Source organism: Rhododendron vialii, chromosome 6a (genome assembly GCF_030253575.1).
Source record: "Rhododendron vialii isolate Sample 1 chromosome 6a, ASM3025357v1".
NCBI classification, from domain to species: domain Eukaryota; kingdom Viridiplantae; phylum Streptophyta; class Magnoliopsida; order Ericales; family Ericaceae; genus Rhododendron; species Rhododendron vialii.
The window spans coordinates 24,321,951-24,341,202 of NC_080562.1; the positions used below are offsets into that span (position 1 = coordinate 24,321,951).

Sequence of the window (19,252 nt, forward strand, 5' to 3'; positions counted from 1 at the left end):
GTGCTTCGTAACCGTCTTATCCGGTGCGTCATCTATGACGTCACCCGAGGCGGTTACCTAAGCTTGATCTCCACGTGTTGGCTTGGAGCCCAAGTTAACCTAGGTCTATAAATACAAAGGGATACTCATCTTTGAGAGGTATGCCATCTTTCCCTAACCCTAGACCTAAAAACAACTCTCCTTACATCTAACTTGATCGTCGGAGGGTCACTAGGCTATTCCAGCCTTAGTGACTTGTTGCAGGTTCAGCGGCGGAGGAACAGAGCAGCGGAAGAGAAGTACTAGTTCAGGCCAAGGTCCCTCCTCCTAAATCGAACCCCTACAGAAGGTGCGTAGGAAAATTGTGCCCGAGCGCTTCCTATGGAACAAAAGTACACTCTGGAACTTCAGAAGTTTCTTTTAACACATTCAATTCATTACATAACAAAGCCCGAAGGCAATACAAATTTTATCAAAAGATACAAGAATGAGTCAAAACTACCCAGATTTCGACACAAGCACCCTTTGTAGAAGCAAAACCGGCAAAGTTGCCAGATGAGAACCAATCTAAGTCTAAATAGTAGAGAATCCCAAACGGACTGGACCCCAACTCAAACCCAAGAATCACATATGAAATCTGGACGGCAAGAGCCGTTCACCGGAGCAAGAGTCGTTCACTGTAAAAAGAGCCGTTCACCGGAGCAAACCCCTTCACCGAAAACAGCAACCGGACAAACCTCAACCCACCAACAATCACAAACAAACCCAACTTCGAACGATCCTCAATAGGCGCCGGATTATTCGCCCACCTCCTCTTCCACACCAGATTTGGGAAAACCAAACTGGTACCAAACCAAATTGATTTGAGGGAAACCCAAATCAGCTAGTAGAAAGCTAACGAAAAACAAACAGAAAACAAAAACCCCAAACGCTCCAAACCCCATTGTTCAAACCTTTCCGATCATTTTTTTTGCTGATTTCTTGCGGGTACCCTTAAAATCACGTTCTGATCACTTTGAGCGGCTCGGATCGTCCCAATTCGATCGGGAAATGGGAGTCCCGCACGGTAAGCCCGTGCGGGATCCCTTATGGGAACCAGACTATAAATATATATAATCTGAATAGAGTAACAATAAGTTTGTCCACATAGATTTTGCGCAGATTGTGCTGTGGGGCCCACTACGGGTCCCACACAAACGATTCGAGCAGTTCATTAAATTTAAAACATGTTTTCAAGGGTTTATGAGAGAAATCAGCTCAATCTGCTACCTATAAGTGCTCGATCTAATCATCTAATTTTTCATTCAGTTTTAAGATCCTAAACCTGAATGAAAAGTAGATGATTGAATTGAGCACTTATAGGTAGCGGATTGAGTTGATTTTTCACGGAGGCCTTTGAAAACGTGTTTTAAATTTAATAAACGGCTTGGATCGTTTGTGTGAGACCCGTAATGGACCCCACATTACAATCTGCACATCTGTGCGTGAAAAATCTGTCATTAGCACTACTGATAGAGTTAATAGTACATCCCAAAATACTCGCCCTAAAAAATAATTGTAGCCTTCTTTTGGTCACAGCTTCTCTGCATTCTCGTTTGGGATTGTATTGTGCATTTGTCATGTCCAGATGTGTACTTGATGATCCGAATCGTTTATCTTGTAGAACTCATTAAAATGTCCACACAAAAATTCAAGTTGATCAGACTACAAAAACAACCTTATTAGAACACTTTCATATTCCAACGATGTGGCTATGGATGTTGAATCAATTTGGATTTTTTGCTTGGATATACTATTCGACAAGTCCAACAAGAAGGGCGGATCCGGTCATGGATTAGATATCCAAGCGTGGCAAATTGTGCACTGCGTTCTTACAAGCATCCCGTTTTGTGTAGGTCTACCCGTCCAGGCCCAGCACGTCTAACCATAATCAAACATGGTGACCCTAGCAACTTTAAGCCAATACCAAAATGGTGATTTTTCTGGATTACTAGTGCTAGAAACTTAAGTCTTATTTATCCTTAACTACTCTTTAAAGTGAAATGGTTGGGTGTGGCAACATGCCAAAACAGAGTAATGGGTCGGAGATAGGTGTCTGATATCTGGGAGTACTGTTCTTTTTTTGATGGTGGGAAATTTTAGAGGTGAAAAATGGAGAATTGAGATTGAAATTGTTGATTCTCTAAAATTGCTTTTTGAATAAAATATGGAGTATTTTTTTGAGTCTCCAAAATGGAGAAAGAGAGAGATGGGTTGGAGTTGCTAAGAACACATAAAATTACTCAATACAAAATGCATACATAAAAAGAAAAAAATGTATTCTCTTCTTTATTTAGCAACAATTACTTAATACGAATTTTAAGCCTTTCTCTTCTCGCAAAATAAAAAATGTATTTTATCCCAAAAAAATTCAAATATTAATCTATTTAACATTAAAAATAAAAATAAAAACATAACTTTGGATAGTGACTCCAGACGTAGCTTCCATTGCCTCGTTATACCCATTTTGTTTAAGGTAGTCTGCGCATGGACTAACTTTTTGGATCTTTTTTGGTATTCTCTTATATGTCATTTTTTTTCCTGTTAAAGTTTTGTACTAGATTAACGTGAACTTTTGTGTATTGGGTGTTGTTTTGGTATTTTTCTTTTTCTCTATTGAACGTCCTATGGATTTTGGTCATAATTTTGGCTCCGTTTGTTTCAATATAAAATATTTTACAATGTAAAATGTTTTCCATGTAAAATGTTTTTTCAGAAAACAAACTTCAAACTTTTATTTTCTGGTGTTTGGTTGGCACTTGAAAATATTTTCGGAAATCAACAAAATAGTGTAGAGAGGAAGATGCAGAGTTTAAACGGTGGAGAGATATGAGATTATTAAAATTGAACATGGGTCAAGACTGACAATCGAAAAAATTGAGCAGTGAGAATTACAATAGAAGGCAGCGGGTTCATTTCGGAAAATAACTTACAGAAGATTTAAGGGTAAGTTATTTTCATCCAATTGATGGAAAATGTTTTACATGTAAAATATTTTCCTCATTTTTTACACAACCAAATACCGAAAAATAGGTAAAACATTTTACCGGAAAATATTTTACGTCCAAACAAATGGAGCCTTTATTCAATTTTTTAGTTTCTGCTCATCAATATGAAGGACTAATTCAAAAAATATCGATGAAACCTTAACTACAAGATCACCACAACATCGAAAAAACCAATCGACTCTTTGGCGAAACAAGTGTAACCAAACTCAGCTATGACGATGATTGAATAAAGCCGTTATCGGCGTAAAATTTTCAATGCTAAATTTCACTGACGATCCAGGAGGCTTTCCTTAATAATAGATGCCCCCATAACGCATGAAAAATGACTATAAACCTCCTGTTATTTCAATGTTCATTTCACCGATATTCCAACCAACAACTGTTTGACCAAACATGTGATGGAATCAGCCAAAAGTGACTTATATAGAAAAATTCACCCTTTGTGACGACAAAATATATAATAAAAGGCTCTCAATTCTCAATTTTTTGGAACAAAAAATAATACTTTTGTGACCAAAATAGTTTATCACGAGTTAAAAAATAAAGAGCTATTAATAAAATTTATCCTCTATTTTTTTTATACATATAATCAAAATAGCTCTTTCAATGGGTAAATAAAGTCATTTGAATCAACATAGGTAAGAGTTTATAGTTTCCTCAATTTTTATACACCTTTTAAGAGAATAAGTAACTTTTGGCTCATTTCATTATTATCTGAATCAGAAAAGCTATGTGCACAGCAGCTGTGCACAGATGCCATTTTCTCCCGGCTCGGGTCGCACAAAGATGATCGGAACCGCTCATTTTGTTCTAAATATGTCGTTTAAGGTCTCTGTAAAAAATGAGCTTCGTTCGATATCGTTAGAGGCGTTAACAAAACACCCAAAATCACTACAGAATTTGGGTGTTTTGTTAACGCCTCTAATGATATCGAACGAAGCTCATTTTTTACAGAGACTTTAAACGACATATTTAGAACAAAATGAGCGGCTCCGATCATCTTTGTGCGACTCGAGCCGGGAGAAAATGGCATCTGTGTACAGCTGCTGTGTATAAGCTGCTGTGCACATAGCACTGCTCTGTCTGGATAGACAATTGTCGATTTGGGTATTCATCATTCATGTAACACACATGGAAACCACAGTGGTCTCATTGTCATTTATCATACTTCAGGGGGCATCCGTAATTAGGGAGAACCTCAGGGGGTGTTGAACAAAATTTAACCCATTTTTAAATGTAGCGTGCATGTCACAGTGTCAGTTACAAATTTCAAACTTCTATTAGAACGAAAGAAAAACCTCTCTCTCTCTCTCTCGTCCTTCTCAATCTCAAAGTCTGTCAATCAACCACGCCTAACGCTTTAATTTTACAGAGATCTTTTCGATCCTAATCCTGAAAACGGTACATCCCTCTCCCTCTGTGTGTGTGTGTGTGTTTGTTTGTGTGCGTGTTTTATGTTTAGTGCCTTTGTGTGGAAGTAGTATTAATTCAATGCTCTAGGGGTACTGGCTTTCTTCTCTGATGATGGTGTCCAAAACATTCGAGACCCATCTGACAAAACATTTGGATGTGGATTCTTCTTTCATGTCCATCAATTTGGAAACCCCAGCCCAGGCCCAGGGAATTAAGCATATCCTATTGATCAGTAGGATGTATTACTACAGAAGATGGACTTCATGCACTTGTACAAAGCAAACATATAGAGTATTTGCATTCCCACACGGAACGAGTATGATTGAAGTAAACTCATGGGTGTAATATGCTCTAATTTTGACCCACTAAAACACTGTCATAGGCCCAAGCTCACTCACAAAACCCTGCCTACAGTTTTAGGCTAAATCTCCAATCCTTGGATGGTCATTTCCAGTTCTGCATCTACCAAGTATTATCCAGTCTAATCATGAGGTACCTGGCTTCAAGGAGCAATGAGGAAAGAAATGTTAATGGGGAATCATAATGTGTTGTTTTCTCTGCATTTGTTTTTTGTTTTTAGGACGGAAAACAAGAGGAGAGCATCGTCGTCTCTGGTTCCTGTTGGGGTACTCCTAGCTACTCTCTTTGGCAGAGCTGAAATTACTCAGCCAACTTAATGGGGAATGTTATCAGCTCTTTTGTTTCAGGACTTGGTACAGTTATCAATAAACTGTTTGGTTCTCCACTAGATTTTCTTTCTGGAAAATCTTGCAGGTAAACTTGATCCTTATTATTGGTTATCCTCCTTTTCTTTCCATTAAAATGACTTGTATTTATGTATTTTTACAGTTATGTGGTCCATGTAATGACTGTGCCAAACTTTAATTAACTGCACCAATTTAGAGTTGTTCGATTTTATGTGCATTACATTTTAAGAAATGCACTAACAAGGGTAGTTTCGGGTGATGCATGGATAAACACCTATCCTATGGAAGCCCTTTACGAAGAATGCCCCAAAAACCTGAGGGGGCCCAAAAACACCAGATGGGCCGATAGTATTCTGTAGATTATTCTATATATCAATTTTTCTTTTTAAATTTGTAGCTTCCCCTGCTCTCTATCACTTTGTCCTTGATGTTATTAAATAACCTCTTGAATTTGAATTTCTTCAATATTTGTTGACCGAGGTCGGACAATAAGCATCTAGCTTAATGGGTCCAATAATAACTGTAATTCATCAATACGTCATTTGATTAAGTGAAAAGCAATAGATTGATGTACTGGTCAATTTTCTGCCAAGAAAATTTCAGACATGTAGTTATAGATAGAAACATTCTAAAGATTATGTGCAGATACATGCAAGACATAAGTTTTTGTGCAGTCAATGAATGTATTATTTAGACTCCTCAACTTGCTTAGAGTTTTAGCTTTGCCACCGGGAAAGAATATTAGACTTTGAGGAAGAAGATGAGAGTGTAATGGGACATGTTAGAGGAGGATGATGTGGAATTTTTTTAGTCTTTGTATGAAAAGAACACAACCAATCTCTAGCCATCCATTACTGTAATAAATAGCCAAGATTTGCTCAAACTCTTCCCCGTAAAAGTTGAACTTTTCCTTGGAAGAGTTTTTATAAAATCTAAACCGTCTAAATACATCTGGACGGTCAGAATTACGCACACAACCAATACAACGGTTGTGCAAGTAGCATTTTTGAAGAAGAGGACGCGACAATGTGGATCCCACGAGCTTAAACGATAGTCACATATTGACAAATTTCTTCCATTTTTGATGGTTCAGCTCAATATGTGGGTCAACATGGGATTTTATTTGTTACATCGAAAATTTCTGCGTTGCTCATTTGCTGAAGTTAGCCGTGGTATCAGTTCTTCTCTACTTCGGTGAGTTTCCATGGTTCTAAGTGCTCATCTAGTCATTACACAAATTGAATTCCAGTTTCATCTAATTTCACCTACTGCTTTTAATTCCTTCGATCACAATGATGCAGTTCTCTTGTTCTTCTACTCATTATACAAATTGGGCATATGCCAATGCGTCTGCCAGACCCTCTGCAAAATGGCATGGGCAAGCTTTGCTACATTCTTTTCCATTGTTGAATTTGGGTGCACTTTCCTCTGTTACAAGCTTCCAAAACTCAAGCGAAGACACAGAAAGCACAAAAGGGACATCGAACGGTTCTGTACGAGTAGTAGCGATGGTGAAGAAGAAGCCACCAAAGACAGAAGATTTCGAGATCATAAGCCTGGAAAATCACTGTCTAGGCATTGGAGGGATTACCGAAGAGAACACTTGAGAAGATCATTAAGAGCTAGGAGTCACAGGGTGACAGTTGGGATTAGAAGGGATGGATTTTGTGTGAATAAGAGAAATGGAGCCAAGTACGGTAATCAAGGAAAAAACGTTCATGATATTAGAGTGACTAGAACATCGAAGTTTGCACAAAAGCGTGGTGATAACAAGGGCTCAAGTCGTCGGATGGGGAGGAAGAAGTGAAAGTTTTATGAAGGAATATACAAAACTCATATAATTTACCCAAAAAAAAAAAAACTCATATAATTTGACTGTGGCGGCTGCGTCAATGGCATTAGATCAAGGCCGGTTATGGGTGTAGGTACTGGGTCGGCTGTAACACACGGGTGGTTTGTGAGACTGAATCCATGCACCATAAGCATCATTCTACATTTTTCCCTTTTTAATCTCCTCTCAAAGTGACTTTGCTGACGTACTGATTTTGATATTTTGCTGAACGATGAATATATCAGCAGACTTGGAATTTACAACCATCAATCTCTTCTCTCTCACAATTCAACAAGTTGATTACAGCAGCAAGCCATCAAGCCAATTTCTATACTCCTAATTATCTTCCTTTCTAGCCTTATATCCTATCAACCTCTTCTCTGGAAACATCAAAATGAAGCCAATGGCCTGTGCTAATATTACTCAACTTGGCTGCACAAAGGCTGGGAAAAAAAAAACTTCATTATAACAGTGACCCACAACCCCACGAAAAAGAAATACAAGCAAGAGAATAGACCCATGTTGAAATTGAAAAGGAAGGTAATTACCTATAAAAAAAAAAAAAGAAAGTCCAAGGCTTGGGGAGCTAGTTGCAATTATAAGAAGTCCAACCAATCCTCTCTCTGTCATTGTCATAAACCACCAATTTGTCTTGCATAGAAATATCTGCGAAGTAATGAATGAGAAGAACAAAATGGTCATGAAGCAGAAACAAACTTCCATCTATCTGATATTTGAGGAGGAATTCATGAAGGGCAAGGAACACGTAAAGGAAAAGATCAGAAGATGGTTAAGACAAGAAACTGGATTTATTTCTTTCATTATCCTTTCCCATGGTAAATCCTCCGCAAATCCATGAGCCAACACAGCCTCAGTATTTCTTACCCCCAATTATGTTTAAGCTTCCTAAATGTGCATCAGCTCCATTCAAAATCCCCAAGCACACATTGCCATGAGACTGCAAGGAAAATCAGATCTTTAAAGTATTATCGCTTTGTCTTTTGACTCCGAATCAAACATAAAATGGTCTCAAGAGGTGCTCACAGTGATGACGAGATAAGATTCAGGCGGCAATAAGAAAGCAACATTCTTGGTATTTGTAAAGCTCAATGCCAACGGACTGAAGTTGTTCTTTACTGCATCAATGCTTCGAAACGGTTTCACCCCTTTCCAACATATGGGGAGGCTTCCATCCTTGACTGGACTTAATGGCTTCTTCAGCAGTGCTGTCTTAACCTGAAATTAGGAGTCATTAAAAGTGAGTTTTCACAAAGACGACAGGGGGCACTTGATTGTAGTCTGTTTGTTTCAACTAATTTACAGCTTACTTGAATTCATGTGCCTAAGCAGTTATAGTTAAAAAACATACGGTGATTTGTTCCACTTTTCAGGTTTCATCTAGTCTTCGCTTTAATTCAAAAACTCAAAATTACCTAATATTCTAACTTTTTTAGATCAACGTTTAGATGTTTTTTAAGATCACATTTTTTAGCAAAATCAACTTCTATAACTGAAACAAATGATGAACATGCAACTTGCCAGAGCGAGTGTGTCTTGGTAAGCTTGAGGATTGAGGTAAGTGTAAGTACTCCCGCTGTCAAAAACTACATAAAGGCCCTTGGCAACCAAAGTCTTCCCACCAAAGAGGAGGTCCACCGGCCCTGTCATGTAGTAGTTCCTGAAATAGTTCACTGGTAAGATGGTCCAAACAAAGCCATGGCAAATCTACGTTACAGCAACTCTGGCAAGGGCGTCGAGTGCAATTATGTGTCGATGCAAAGAATTACATAATCTGTATGGCGAGGGCATGTCAACATGGTGAAATTTCTCTATTTTCAAGATGCTTGTTTTATTCTCTAGGGAAAATACTATTTACGAGGTAAAATAGAGCATTTCATGCATTACACGGGACTTCTAAGCATCTTCGCATGGCAAACTTGAGTAACTAAATATGCTTGTTGAGTTGAAGTCCAACCACTCATACTTGGCATGTAGGTTTTTGTGACATCTTTTGGAGGAATAATTTCAGATTCCGATGCCTCGAAAGCGGAGCCAGTGTGTTGCCAGAGATTCTGCTTTTGAGCCACAAAATAACTTTGAAGTTGTTTAAAAGATGACTTTAAGAAGCTCCAATTTTGATTCTTTGGGATTCTGATTCTCATAATCAACTTTTGTAAATCTCATGTTTTGACTACCACCCCTTACAAAGTTCCCTAGTTTCTGAACAAGTACATAATGCATTTGACATAGTCTACGCAACATAAATGACAAGAATAGTTCAACGAGAGCCATTACTCACAATGAATTGGGAATCTTTGGTGCCCAAAAAAGTCCAGAAGGCAAGAAATCATCTCCAAAGAAAAGAAACCCCTTCCCTTGTCCTCCTAAACAATGGCCAATAACATTCTGTGTTAGACCAAAACCGAGTAGCTGTGACACAAGGCTTGATTTTCCATTGGCAAGGCCAAGCACTCCATCGACATATGGTGAAGGAAACTGACCAGAAAATTCTTGATCGTATCCACACCTACAGAAAAATGTTCCCTCAATTATTATTCAGTTGAAAAGAAGTACAAAAAAAAAAATGATAAATCACACTAAACTGAAAGAAACGTGTGTTCATTTGTTAATATCTTTAGCAGGTTTGACTACACATTGAATTTTAGTTGAAAACTGTTTCAGAATAAGGAAATGAAATTCCGTACCCAAAGGCCAGCGTAGGTTTAAAAGTCGACCCGTTAGTGAGTTTGAGGGTAAAGGAGTCTCGAACCAGCACACCAAGAGATGATCCGTAGTCAGCATAATGAACTTCGTAATCACATTGATCATTTGAGGCTTCACACGGGAAATTTTTTGGTTGGTCAACAAATGCGCATAAGGGGTCCTTGCAAGACAAGGCATTATTGTTTGGCTTGTAGGGATTGTTAGGGGCCTGAGAATAAGGAAAAGATAACTAAATTAGGTATTCAGATTAACCAACATATGCAGGCAGAAAAAAAAAATTGATTACCTTGAGCAACTTGGCCCTAGGTCCAGCTGCACATTGTACCCAAGTAAGATTACTGCCAGTGTCAATGTCAAGATAATAGCGTTTGGGAGGGTTCCCTATGTATATGGTAGCATAAAAAAACCTGCATATGCAACAACACCGTGAATTATAAAGCATAAAAAAAAAAAAAAAAAAAAACAGCACCCTGATTTCCAGAATCAGGGTGGAAAACTATGAATCTCATTCAATGGATGGAAGCGAAGGGATATACAATTCTGAGCAATTTCGCGTCGGTTAGTATGTAGTTTGAAGGTAGACTCATTCTCTATCTCGATAATCAATAGTAATAAGTTACTGAACAAATCCTTAAAAAGATTGAAAGTAATCAAAGTGGAAATAACGAAATTGAGAGTAGGTGCAACTGTTGATGAGTTGAGAATGCAATTCAGATAATAGGTTATTTGCAATGCACCCAAACTAGATGGGAAACACAAAAATAGATTTCGGTACGGGTATGCATACATAATGCACAAACTAACAATGATAATTATGATACCATTCAAGCAAATAAATGTATGCGTATGAATACTTTTCAGATATTGTAGCTACAGATACAAAACCATATCCAAGGTGCCCAAGTAACACAAATTCAGTGAATTCTAGGAGTATATGACTGAGATGTGTTTTTTGGAAGCCTGAAAGTATTCTACAAGCTTATTCATGTCTACAAACTGGGTAATTTTTTACTGAAAAATGAGTGTTCAGTTCAGTCATTAAATGAGCTAAGTTTCTGGACCTCTATCAACTAGGCAGGACTAAATTCAAAAGTGCGAATCTTAGGTTTTAGTTGCTAGGAATGTTGTAAAGTGAAGTGAGGGTTCATTTTTACGACGGAACTCTGTAGGAAAACAGGATTAGTTGTTCATTTGCCAAGAAAAAGAAACTACGGGAAGTCGGGAAACTTTACTATCCCTCTTGGGACTGTAACCAAATGGAGCAATGTCCAGAGGCAAATTTTCTTTTTCCCAAAAAAAAACTAAAACTAAAACCAAAAATACAGGTGCAAAATAACTCACCAATTGAAAAAACACGGGTCGTAAATTTTCTCTGGAAAATTGAGGAAACCAGATATAGACGAAATGGCGAACAGGGAAAAAACAGTTAATCCGGAGCAAAACCTAGGAATCCCCAACAACTCAATTGCGTAATTCATTCCCAAACTCAAAATCTATACAACAAATTAAAATAGAAAATAAACGTGTCGTACAAATATACTCCCATATGCAACAAATAATACATTAAATAGAAAATACCCAATTGAGCGTCGCATGCATACCCATTAGGATAAACATCTCCCTGAACGGGAAAAACCAGGGAGGATCCAAGGCGATTGGGCGAACGGGTCTGCTCTTTCGTTTGACTTTGAAGCTCTCTGGCAGCGGAGAAACTGACTAGAAACGTCAGAATTAAGAACAGAGCCGAGTAAATCGCCAACATTGATGATGACGTTTCTTTCTTTCTCTCACCCATCCTTACTAGATACGTTATTGATGAATTCGAAGGGGTGATCAGATGACAAGATATGCCTCCGATTCTGATCAGGAAATGGTTGTAGAGACGCAGGATCTTGAAGAAGTCGACTTGTAAAGTTCACCAACTCTTGTGTTCTTGATAGAGTCTACTCTTTGTGTTCTTGACAGGGTCTACTCTTAATCGTATCTACGCGGTTGAGAGAGAGAGAGAGAGAGAGAGATGCTTGGATTATGGAAGCTTCGTTTAGCGCGGGTAAACGGAACTTCAGGGGTAGGTTCGTACTGAGCTGCTAGTTTATGAAAAATTATTCAATGGCCCCAGGACACCGCAACTCTAAACTCTTTCTCTGCACATTTGTGTAGTTTTTAATATAAAGTGTGTGAATCACACAATTGTAATAGAAAACAGTTTGGGACACCGATAAGTAATGTCCGGGGTGCATGGAATAATAACTCAACAATGTGATCACTACAATATTTATTAAAACTTAGGCATTTGGTAATCTTTTTGTGGTCAGTTTTTTTTTTTTTTGGTTGTTGTTACCTTTTTGAAAACTAACGAAGAAAACTTGTTTGATAACAAGTTTTTTGTTTTTCATAAACTTTTTTTTTTGAATTTTTGTAAACTATGGAAACTACAAAAAAAGTGTTTTCCCGGGTACGTTTGGTAACCTTTTTCAGTTTTTTGTTTTTAAGAAACTAGAAGTAGAAACAAGTTTATTTTTCATAAAAATAAAAACAAGAAATACGTTTGGTAATATTTGTGTTTTTCAAAAAAAAAAAAAAAAACTAGGGAGAACACATTTTTGTAGTTTCCATAGTTTACAAAAACTCTACAAAAGTTTATGAAAAACAAAAAAGTAAAAACTTGTTACCAAAGAAGTTTTCTTCATTAGTTTTCAAAAAAGTAAAAACAAAAATTGAAAACAAAAAAGTTACCAAACGCTATTTTTTTTATTTTTTTTGAAAAACACAAATATTACTAAATCTGTTTCTACTTCTAGTCTCTTAAAAACAAAAAACTGAAAAATTAAAAAGGCTACAAAACGCACCAATAACTAATCAAGAGAGTAGTGACAAGTAGTATCTAGTTATGATCCATAGGGATTGAAAGAATAAGGCCGGCCCTAGAAGAATCAAATTCCATTCGTTCATCGGCTTGCTTGGCTTTCTTACCGGGTGGAGATGGCCTTATTTTTTTTAAGACTTTTTAATTAATTCCGTCTTTTGGTTGAGTTCTCTCGATTCTTATAACATCTGAGTGAAATTTGTACATTTTCTCGTTCGTTTTGACGAGAGGAATCGAAAAAGTATGAAAATTTCCATGAAAGTTGAAACAAATTCATATAAGATAACAAAAATGCCTAAAAAATTAGTATTTTCATATAAGAGAACGGAAATATCCCAAAAGATCAAAGTCAGTATTTGGGTCATTTTCATCGTCTTATATCAACTTTTTCAACTTTGATGGGGATTTGTATACTTTATCGATTTCTCTCATCAAGATGAATAATGTCATAAAAATTGATTCATAGTAAGAATTAAGAGAGAACATTCAAAATGATGGCGCCAAAAAGCTCCAAAAAAGTTAGGCCAAAGGGGGCTTGAGTTAATATAGTTTCGACTAGATTAATTCAAGAAAAAGGAGATCCATGTTTGGTTGGATGAAAGAAGCAATGACTAACTAATCTGGAGTTTATGAAAAGTTTGAGAGAAAAATCCATGATTTTGAATCTACGCTCATCACATAACTATGTATAAATTCGGTTCACTATTGAGGGGATAGGACTTGCACAATCTTTATCAATAATCGCCAAGAAAATATTTATGATTTGCCAATCCACAAAAACTATTGTATTTCAAGAACTGTCTAGTATGACAGGTGTCAATGCACGGATCATCTAATAATACGATTTGCTTTACGGGCATAACCTATAGCAATCATTTGAATCGCAAACTATAATAACCATTTGTATTTGAAATATATAATGCACACACAAAATAGGTAGGAAGCATTGAAATCAAATTTCATATAACAAAAATCTAAAATCATTACTTTAAACAGAGTTACTTGGTAGGAAGTTTCATCTCCACCCGATGAAAAGCAAGGTATCACCAAAGTAGGCATTAGAGTCCAGCTGCTGCTGAAACTGCTCAAGGGTTGGACAATTTGAGTACAATCCTACGAGGGAAAAGCAAGGTATCACCAAAGTAGGCATTAGAGTCCAGCAGCTGCTGAAATTGCTGAAGGGTTGGACAATTTGAGCTCACTTCTATTGGAGCAATGAGAGGAGGAGCTGCTGAAGCAGCAGCATCGGTCTCGATCTGCCTCGTTTTCCTTTTCTCATTCTCCTTCCTCTAGTGTTTCTTATTCTTCTTCATCGCCCTACCACAGTCCAAATCATCATGTTCCTCAGCAGAACCTCCAACTTGTTCCTCTAAAATGTGCTCAGTGAAGGGATCCTTGGGACGGTTGGAGGAGGACCCAATAGCTTTCGTGGGAAGACCGGTATAGCAACCACCTCAGTACCGGTAGCAAACTCAGCATAATCCTAACAGAGGCAACTAGGGGGCTTAATGAACAGCCTTAACTTCTTGGAACTAGTCCTTACGATTCCCTAGCCTGAAGGCCGTAAAAGTCTCCTTTGTCCGGAAATAACTTAGCGGAATGTAAGCGGGTTGGCCAAATCCTCTTTGTTCAGTTGTTCTCATATACACTAATGCCCTCTCAACTTCTGCAAGGGCGCAAAGCTCCTGGAAAATAGAGTACTTTTAGCGTTCATTTTGGTTGAGATGAATACAAGAATGAAAATGAGGATATGAGAGGACAAAGTTTAGATAAACGAACTTAACAAAAAAAAAAAAAGATTAGATAAACGACATGAAAGATTAAGACGAAAAGCTCATCACCTGGAACTGACTCCCTTCGATGAATGCAACCAAGAACGTTTGGCCTTCGGGGCAAATTTTCAGTCACCATAAATTTCTACCCTAATGACATCCAGGTTCTTCCTAAAAGAAGGAACAACCTGGACAAGATTGAAGCCCTTGGTTCCAGCTTGAAGATGGTACTAATTGGTCGACTTCCATCGGCCACTAAGGGCAGCATCCTAACTAGGGGTTTTCTTCAAGACATAGCAATGACATATATCCTGGAGCCTGTACCAAGAACACCATTTAGCACTTCCATGCCGCCATTACGCGATATAAATTCTGAGGTCCTTTAAGGGGCTATTCCATAGAAAATTCTGGCGTAGCGGAGAAGGAACCTTACTCCACCTCCAACAATAGCGTCAAGGGCATGAAGGTTTTTCCGATCATCGGCGTTGGTTCATTGACCCCCACAACACAAATCCTAATCGAATAAGGAAAATCGTACATCTCCCTAAATCCATGCAGTTGTTCTGCCGAAGCTATATTTCTAAGAGAAGACGCTATCAGCAGTTGAAAGGAAAGAATATCGATTTTCAAAGATTAAGAAAAGGAAGAAATCAGCGAAGACCATCACTGAAAAAAAAAAATCTGGAGCTTAAAAGTTCTAAAAGCATTTGTACAAGCAGTGGAGAGAGGGGCTTTGTCCTCGGATATTGATAAATTTGGGTAAAAGGGTGGGATACGAAAGGTCCCATCGACCATGCACGCACCAAATTAAATAACAAGAAATAGATGTAGGAAAAGTAACATGATAACAACCAAAAATAGATTCATCTCTTTTTAACTAATTCGGCTAATAAAATGCCTAACAAGACGCTCAAGTTTTTGCCTAACCAAGAGCCTGCGAATAACCAACATAATTCTCTCTCTCTCTCTCTCTCTCTCTCTCTCTCTCTCTCTCTCTCTCTCATATTGCAGGTCACCGTAGCAGGGAGTCCGTAACATGTTTGGCATTGGAGCTTTCTGCAAAGCTATAAGATCACTCATCTCGAAGCGGCATCCTGAGAAGAATTCATCTCCTAACAAAAGCATACCAGAAATTGAAGATACATTCAAATCCGTTGACCTAACACACAAGGTACAATGAACGCATGCGTTTGTGAATAATGCCCACATTTGTAGATCTCCACAAACCGTGGATTAGAAATCTCAATTTGCATACGGTAAAGAGCGCAAAGGAAAAGCAATTATTGGATTTTCTCTGAGGTCAAAGGCATTCGAAAGAAATGTCCCGACAAGTTTTCGATGTTCGGAGAACACGGAAAACTTGCTTCTTGAAAAGCAACCATTTTTTCACGACACTCTAGACATTTTGGATTTCATTGTCGTCGAAGACAATTTTAGCGTAGAGATGAAAAGGAAAATCAAACTTTTGGTTGTTGGTCATGTCCAATTCACGAAAAACAGAAATGGTACATTCTTTTTTCTTTCTACCAACAACATAATAGACAAAACAAGAAGCTATCAAATTTCTCCATGACTTCATTCAGGCCTTGAATGACAAAGAACATGAAGGAAAAGCCATGAACGGGGTCCATAATGTCGAATACAATGTTGACGGGACACAGGGTGATGAATTTGCATCCTGTAGAGGTCTCTTCAAGAATCGTAGCATTGGGAATTACGTTACGTCCGTGCCTTCTTCCTCGTTAAGGAGCTCATCAGGCCGTAAGTCTCTCTCAAGAAATCCTTCCCTTTCTAGAAACCCTTGTCTATCAAGAAGTGCAAGCCAGAGGAGCCGAACGCTAACCCCAGCGTCGGTCGCTAATGGTTTCTTGAGAAGTATGAGCCGAAAAAACGAGGATCATAGAAGTGAAGAAGATTCTCTCTCTAGGAGTTCAAGCTGGAAGGGTTTCGCAAATGCATCCCCGGCAGGAGGTTCTCTCTCTAAGAGTACAAGCCGAAAGAGCTCTACACCCATCATGTATTCTAACTCGAACGGTTTAATGAAACCTCCGCCTATTGAACAAACCCTCGAATGCACGCTTGAGGAGTTGTGTTTCGGCTGCACCAAGAGGATCGTCATCACAAGAGATGTCGTGACAAATGATGGGTTAGTACTCTTTTCATTTACTGTGTGCAAAACAACGACAACTTGTTTGGCCAAATGTTTCCAAAACAAGTTTCGAAAAATTTCCTAAGTATAATATTTAAAAAAAAAAAGAAGATATGAAGAAGACAATTACCAAACATATGGTGAATGCTATCTTGCAAACTAAGTAAAAATTTGTAAATCATATTATCTGTTAATTTGAAATCATGGCAATTGGCAATGTTATTTTGCGTTTTTGGCCAGTGATTCAGCTTTTTCATAGTACAAAATTGCAAAACGAGTAGATTGAATATAAGGTTGAAATCATCTTAGGCTTTGTTCAGGTACCTGACCTCACTCACCCATTAATCTGCAGTTTCTCACTATAATGGTTTCGTGCTTTGTCTTTCTTACAGGAAAATAGTAGAAGAGGAGGAAACGCTAACCATCAAAGTGAAGCCAGGATGGAGGAAAGGAACGAAAATCACATTCGAAGGATTGGGGAAGGAGACACCGGGAATTGATCGGGCTGACATAATCTTCGTGATTGCAGAAAAAAGGCACCCCTTGTTTCGGAGAGATGGCGACGATTTAGAGCTGGCAATAGAAGTACCTCTTGTAAAATCTCTAACTGGTTGCACAATTTCAGTCCCTTTATTAGGCGGGGAGAAGATGAGCTTGACATTTGAGGACATCATTCAACCTGGCTATGAAAAGATCATTTCAGGTCAGGGAATGCCCAAGTCAATAGAGCAAGGAAACAGAGGAAACTTAAGAATACAATTCCTAGTTCAGTTTCCAGCAGAATTGACTGACGTACAAAAAGCCACTGTTTTGAGTATATTGAAAGATTCTTGTTGATCATTGTATGTGTGATCCGTTAGGTCGTTTTTCTACCAGTAATGCAACATGCAGAGGAAACGTGGTCAGTGGAGGCCCAATACTAATGAAAGACAGTAGGCCTGGTAAACCTAGAACACCACTATCTCAAACAGTAATATGACAAATGTAACATATTCTTGCTTTGTTCAAACCGTAGACTTAGACAAACCTGTTCTAGCTTTGTTCAAGTACAGACTTAGACAAACCCACTCTTGCTTTGTTCGACTATAGACTTAGAGTGACTGTGTTCGGTTTGGGGTCTCTAGACTCAACCCCTCTTTCACCGCACGGTCTTCAACAAGTTTTATCCTCAATTATTACTCTCATTTTTCTATCTATCTCTCCATTCATTATCCCAAAAACCTTCCTCAAAATCCAAACCAAACAAAGATGTCTTGGCACAAGTACATTGGGAAAGGGAATTCGCTTAAGTGAAATAGAAGCTCAAGAAAGTACCAAAACAAAGACAAACCCACTCTTGCTTTTATCAACTACAGACTTAGACAAATCCACTCTTACTTTGTTCAAAACTAACCATGTCTTGGCAAGAGTGCATCAGGAAGGGGAATTCGCTTAACTGCTTAAGTGAAATAGAAGCTCAAGAAAATACCCAAACAAAGACAAACCTCTTGCTTTGTTCAACTATAGACTTAGACAAATCCACTCTTGCTTTGCACAGATATAATCATACAAAAAAAAAATTCTAGTGAAATCCTCAAGCAATCAAAACTCATATTTAATTTCACATAAGAGAGAAAACAGCTCTCTCATACTCTCCTTAAGGAACAAAAAAGGAATCGTACCTTGTAGACTAAATACACCTCATAATTTGAGATTATGGTACCACGAGAAATAAGACGCTCCTTTTTTTTAACTTTAAAATAGCAATTCCACCAACTATTTGGAATGAACTTTTGAAGAAATGTAACGGAAATGAACAATCTGGAATAATAATCAATCATGTTAATGAGTTAATGAGAAGATCTATAAGATGTATTCAATATTCAGTTATCTATTGGACCTATCCAACAGGAAAAACATATTGTCCAATGGTCTAATAGTAGAACTCCTTTGATTAAATGGATGGCAAAAGAGAGGAGCTTACCATCACCGGGAGCTGGGGGGCTGCTGTCCCCCTAGGGGCAGCAGCGGGCTGCTGTTACCGAATTCGGGGCCCACTCCGGTCTCGCTCCGATGATCGGAAGCATTCACTTTGTAGAGCTCGTCGAGTACAACAACTGTGCAAACAATCAGCTTAATTGGATATCATTAAGTGCCTGATCGAAACCTTTTTATCTTGAAAAGAATGGATCCGAAACACTGGATCAAATCCATTGTAACCCATGGACCGAGAGTTATATGGGTTCCGATCAGGCACTTAATGATATTCAATTAAGCTGATTTTTTGCATAGTTGTTATACTCGACGAGCTCTACGAAGTGAACGCTTCCGATCATCAGAGCGAGACCGGAGTGGGCCCATAAATGGGCACAGCAGCCCCCCGCGTCCGACCATCACCACAGTTGGCGTGCCGTCAAGTTTGAAATTGATTTAGCCAGCAATTAGCATCATAGGACCATATTACTAACAAGCTTTTTGTTTCTAACTAAGGTTCTAAATACCGTACTGGACAGTGTACCGGTTTTCCTACTAGGATGATACATACTGGTATCAAACATGTAATAACCCGGATGATAACAAAATTAAAATCATCTTTTGTCAAAAAGAATTATATTTACATAATTTTTCGTATATGCCTCCTGTTAATCCTTCTCTCCTCAACTTACCTTTTGCCTCTCCTCACATCTACTCCACACCTCACTCCCCCCGGTGAAGTATATCCCCTCTCCTTTCTTTTTAACCCTTTTCTCCCATTCCTCCTCCCCTCTTCTCCTTGTTTTTATTC

General features: G+C 38.2%; 3 protein-coding genes and 1 long non-coding RNA gene across 4 annotated transcripts; 2 read left to right on the forward strand and 2 right to left on the reverse strand.

Annotated features, from left to right (window-relative positions):
* Positions 1-4,271: 4,271 nt before the first annotated feature.
* LOC131329118 (uncharacterized) lies at positions 4,272-7,462 on the forward strand. Its single transcript, XM_058362191.1, has 4 exons — positions 4,272-4,427; positions 5,020-5,213; positions 6,240-6,340; positions 6,448-7,462. The coding sequence occupies exons 2-4, from the start codon at positions 5,116-5,118 to the stop codon at positions 6,951-6,953; spliced, it is 705 nt and encodes a 234-aa protein (XP_058218174.1). The 5' UTR covers positions 4,272-4,427; positions 5,020-5,115; the 3' UTR covers positions 6,954-7,462.
* On the reverse strand, positions 7,198-11,724 carry LOC131329115 (aspartic proteinase Asp1-like). Its single transcript, XM_058362189.1, has 8 exons — positions 11,303-11,724; positions 9,988-10,108; positions 9,683-9,909; positions 9,277-9,504; positions 8,517-8,655; positions 8,022-8,213; positions 7,863-7,935; positions 7,198-7,643 (listed from the first exon to the last, which is right to left on the reverse strand). The coding sequence occupies exons 1-8, from the start codon at positions 11,494-11,496 to the stop codon at positions 7,564-7,566; spliced, it is 1,254 nt and encodes a 417-aa protein (XP_058218172.1). The 5' UTR covers positions 11,497-11,724; the 3' UTR covers positions 7,198-7,563.
* Positions 11,725-15,216: 3,492 nt separating this feature from the next.
* On the forward strand, positions 15,217-17,884 carry LOC131329116 (uncharacterized). Its single transcript, XM_058362190.1, has 3 exons — positions 15,217-15,510; positions 15,923-16,485; positions 16,881-17,884. The coding sequence occupies exons 1-3, from the start codon at positions 15,376-15,378 to the stop codon at positions 17,323-17,325; spliced, it is 1,143 nt and encodes a 380-aa protein (XP_058218173.1). The 5' UTR covers positions 15,217-15,375; the 3' UTR covers positions 17,326-17,884.
* LOC131329119 (uncharacterized) lies at positions 16,882-19,031 on the reverse strand. The gene is made up of 2 exons (XR_009200635.1): positions 18,868-19,031; positions 16,882-17,171 (listed from the first exon to the last, which is right to left on the reverse strand). It is a non-coding gene; the product is annotated as an uncharacterized LOC131329119 (long non-coding RNA).
* Positions 19,032-19,252: the final 221 nt, after the last annotated feature.

Excerpts from the sequence above, each read along its gene's own strand:
- LOC131329115 (XM_058362189.1), bottom strand. The coding sequence starts at position 11,496 with ATGGGTGAGAGAAAGAAAGAAACGTCATCATCAATGTTGGCGATTTAC. Across the intron at positions 10,109-11,302 it reads GGAGATGTTTATCCTAATGG|GTTTTTTTATGCTACCATAT; the intron begins GTATGCATGCGA and ends TTGCATATGCAG. Across the intron at positions 8,214-8,516 it reads ACCAAGACACACTCGCTCTG|GTTAAGACAGCACTGCTGAA; the intron begins GCAAGTTGCATG and ends TCCTAATTTCAG.
- LOC131329118 (XM_058362191.1), top strand. The coding sequence starts at position 5,116 with ATGGGGAATGTTATCAGCTCTTTTGTTTCAGGACTTGGTACAGTTATC. Across the intron at positions 5,214-6,239 it reads CTTTCTGGAAAATCTTGCAG|CTCAATATGTGGGTCAACAT; the intron begins GTAAACTTGATC and ends TTGATGGTTCAG. Across the intron at positions 6,341-6,447 it reads ATCAGTTCTTCTCTACTTCG|TTCTCTTGTTCTTCTACTCA; the intron begins GTGAGTTTCCAT and ends ACAATGATGCAG.
- LOC131329116 (XM_058362190.1), top strand. The coding sequence starts at position 15,376 with ATGTTTGGCATTGGAGCTTTCTGCAAAGCTATAAGATCACTCATCTCG. Across the intron at positions 15,511-15,922 it reads CCGTTGACCTAACACACAAG|GCCTTGAATGACAAAGAACA; the intron begins GTACAATGAACG and ends GACTTCATTCAG. Across the intron at positions 16,486-16,880 it reads GATGTCGTGACAAATGATGG|GAAAATAGTAGAAGAGGAGG; the intron begins GTTAGTACTCTT and ends TCTTTCTTACAG.